General features: G+C 36.2%; 1 protein-coding gene across 1 annotated transcript; it reads left to right on the top strand.

The window, feature by feature from the left end:
- Positions 1-1,368: 1,368 nt before the first annotated feature.
- LOAG_19049 (hypothetical protein) lies at positions 1,369-2,645 on the top strand (the record flags this gene model as incomplete). The annotated part of the gene is made up of 5 exons (XM_020451705.1): positions 1,369-1,539; positions 1,600-1,726; positions 2,088-2,243; positions 2,330-2,408; positions 2,528-2,645. Coding segments are annotated over 5 exons (651 nt in total), but the record flags the coding sequence as incomplete, so codon positions are not given.
- Between the last annotated feature and the right edge of the window lie 1,091 nt (positions 2,646-3,736).

Here is a 3,736-nt window from a genome sequence, read left to right as displayed (position 1 = left end):
AATTATTGGTATCAAAATTCCAACCTGTTTAAATTCTGATACATATACATAATCCAATGTTTGTTAAAACCAGTTACACCAATTCATCCATTCAACAAAAGAAGCACCGTATTGCATAGATTCGGTAATAAATTTTCAATATTCATTTCCAGATTGAAGAAAGATAAGTCTCTGGACAGGATTCGGTTTTCATATTAAGAATGGCTGGAATGATCCGACATCAAACTAAAGAAATCCTATCTTGTCAGTTGTTTTTCTTTCACACATTTCATAGAATGGGCAGTGATCGAGAATCATTTAAGTACGATCGATAATCACTAATAAACGGGAATTTTGAATTCTTCACACTGTCAAATTTGTTAAAAAATTTGAACAAATTTTTAATCAATCAATTTATAAACACAAATAAGATGAGCAATAAGTGAAAGATTGTTGTTGCTCATCCTAATTGTGTTTATGAATTGGTTAATTCAAAATTTTATGTAATAACCATAAAACCATTACTCATACAAAATATAATTATATGTTGCATTAATCGCACTTTTTCTCTTTTCTTAATACAGTGGGATCAAATGGACTATCAGAGAGCAAAACAGAATAGAGATGCACGTATTATTCTACCCTCAGACGGTTGGATAAAAGAAAAAGGTGCACCTTATTTGTTTTACATACATATAAAGGATTAGGGGAAACGTTTTTGAGCAAAATAGAATATCAGTTTTGGACATATTATCCTTTCACTGAGACAGCTAGCTGCACGTAATAATGGTAATGGAGAAAGTTGTTGAAGATTTTAGAGGAGTTTTTTTAGTATCGGGTGGTTTGCTCTGACTTACTAAAGCGGTTGAACTATAACAGTGATACTATCAGTGTTTTATTGTGCTTTAGTTGTTTTATACGTATAGAATTTTAACATTTAGCAATCTTTTGAATTTTTGCAAAGTACAAATTGTTGCACAATTGAAAATCCCTATTTTTTTAGCAAATCCAATTGGAAGTCGCAAATGTTTGCCCAATTGGCCCAAGTCTGCCAAATTTGGCAGATTTGAGAAATTTCCTGCATGAGGAGAAGCCGCTTTACTTCCACGTTTTGGAAGAACATTTACGAAATCCGACACATCTGTTTATTTTAAACCTGAAATTTATTCTTGGTATGCATAATTTCCATTGTCTAATTAATTGCTGACTTTTGCTGCTACTATTATTGTCACCAGCACTGATGCAAGAAGAGTGTAAAAAGACCAAGACAAGAGAAAACATTCTCTTTGTCTATGATGTGCAATGATGCTGTTAAAGTGCATATTCAATATAAAGACTAAAAAAATTTAAACTGTTTTCATTAGTTCTCTAACCGTTACTCGTTTTCAGATTAGCAGTGTAACAGCGAGATTGCAGAGAAGTGAGCATCAGGCTCATGGAGATGAATGGATTGAGGTCCTAGTGGCGGACTTGTTTCGCCGCCCAAGTCCTCCGCCAACTCGGGAGCAGTTGGAATTATTACGTGAGCTCCTAGAGCACGAGTGTGAAATGAAGCGCCACGTGAGATTGAAGAGTGGCCCGTGCACCACTCCCTCGAAGAAGAAGAACATGAAGACCTAGGAATTGGTAGAACCAGTACCGGCACTGGTTCACGATGAAGAAGAGGGGAGAGAGTTGGCGGAGTGGCGACAAATGTCACATGAGCACAATGAGGAAAGTACCGATGTGATACCGAGGGCGTCCGCGAGTATCCCAAGAACGCATGGAAGTGGAAACGAAATCGTACTGTAGGTTTCATTTCTTATTATGCAGGGAAGGAAAAGTGCACGAATAAATTTGACAAGTTTATGGCTTCAAATAATACTAATGATTTATCATTTCTCATCAAAATTCATATATTTCGATTCATTTTTGATTATCCCACAATACGATCAGATTGTTGGAAGTTTTTTTTTTTTTTATTCTGTTTTTGAATGGTAAATGAGCATGTAGGATGAAAAATTAAGCTCATAACGAGTAGTTGGAAAGCGTTGAGAGAATGATATTACTCTAGTTATAAATGTTAAAAATGTCTTTCAGGCGTTCTCGGACCATATGAGTCCCAATAGTAACGGAAAAAGGTCACGAGACAATACCAGCAGTTCCGGAAGCCTTCCATGTGTCGGTGGTGGAAGGTTTACTGGCACAATACCAACAGCTGCTGGTTGTACCACCGATTGACCCGTACACAGTAATTAGAAATACTAACGGATCTATAATAATTGGTAAGTTCAAACTTTCCGCATTACTATAATGAAATTCTATGTAGATGATTTGCATGAATTTGGAAACGTAAATGTTGTTTTTTCAGAATGTGACATGTGTCCTAAAGAATTTGGGACCCTAAAGGGATGGCGATATTCATGCCGCCAAACTGCATCGGCAGAACGGTGAGTTTAACTTTGGAAAGTAATGCTGTTGCTTAGATAAAGTGCAGTTTTATGATGAAATTTTCTTTTTTTGAAAGGCAAGTTTACCCGAAACATCTAATATAATATAGCTTTTCAAGCTTTTGCCAAAAATGCGGTCATTTCGTCAACATGCCGCATATCCACTCCGATGAAGAAATCCCAGGTGCAATGGAACTTCATTCTTCGAAATGTTTCCCAAGGCCACGAAAGCCGTAATGAGGTAAAACGCTGCAAAGTGGAGAAGGCTCGAATTGATGGGTAGAAACGATGAAGCGGAATGCTATTATATTGCTGGTAGGTGAATCACTCTTTTTAAAAATTGTTTCAAAGAAATTGTCTTAAATACTACCTTATTTTTCCCCGACCAATCTTTATTTGTATTTCAGATGCGCAGTAATAGCAACACTTCTACCCTTACCGGCAAAGAAAAGATATTCTGTATGCAGCCATCGCTATTTCAACTTCATCAATCTCCTCTCACTCCAACATCAGCTTTCTCCTGTTCACGCAGATTACTTAACGTATTTCTCTATTACAAGCTGGCTGAGTTTTGCCTGTTTTTTTTTTTTTTTTCAAGATAATTTGATGGAGGAGAAAGCGCGATGTATGACATTACAAGCTGAAATGACGAATTTTCAACAGATTGCGCAAGAAGCTAAACAGGAAGTTGAATATCAAAAGAAAGTATATATCTCGATCTATAATGAGAGATTGGTGTGGAATAATGGGACGAAGCCGGTTCTTTGGTTTTCTATTTTTTTTTTTTGTTTCATGGAGGACAATAGTGGATGGGATAGTGATTTTTCGTTTCACTTAATGACGGAAAATAATATTCAGATATGCTCTTTTCAGGTATCTTCTCAGTAAAGATATTGTAGCACACTGTTGATAGTTCTCGGCTAAATGTCAAATTCACGGAAGCAAGTTTCTTGGTTATTTATTGGTGCTCCTTATTGTAATTTCAAAGTAGAGGTTTTGAAGGATAAAAGAGAGGGTCATGATGGCATATCTTTTAAATGTTTCGGATGCTTCGGAAATGAGTTATTTTCGGAAAAATTCATTTGGTAGGAAGGGGAAACTAGAAATGAGAGGGGAGAAGCTCTCGACTGAGTATTTGTTTATTACAACCGATTAGTTCAATGTTCTAGACGTTCAATGCTCAACACGACGACAAAGATCAGAGCGACAATTCTTTGAGTACTTCTTCGCTGGTATCGAAGAGAGACATGTAAGTCCAGAAACTAAAATAACCAATCATTTCCTACCTTAATGAAATTAACAAAATCTTCTGTTGCTGTTTTTTATGA

Source organism: Loa loa (assembly GCF_000183805.2).
Source record: "Loa loa unplaced genomic scaffold supercont3.1066, whole genome shotgun sequence".
NCBI lineage: Eukaryota > Metazoa > Nematoda > Chromadorea > Rhabditida > Onchocercidae > Loa > Loa loa.
The sequence above is the reverse complement of the archived record's forward strand: the minus strand, read 5'-3'. Positions and strand labels throughout refer to the sequence as shown.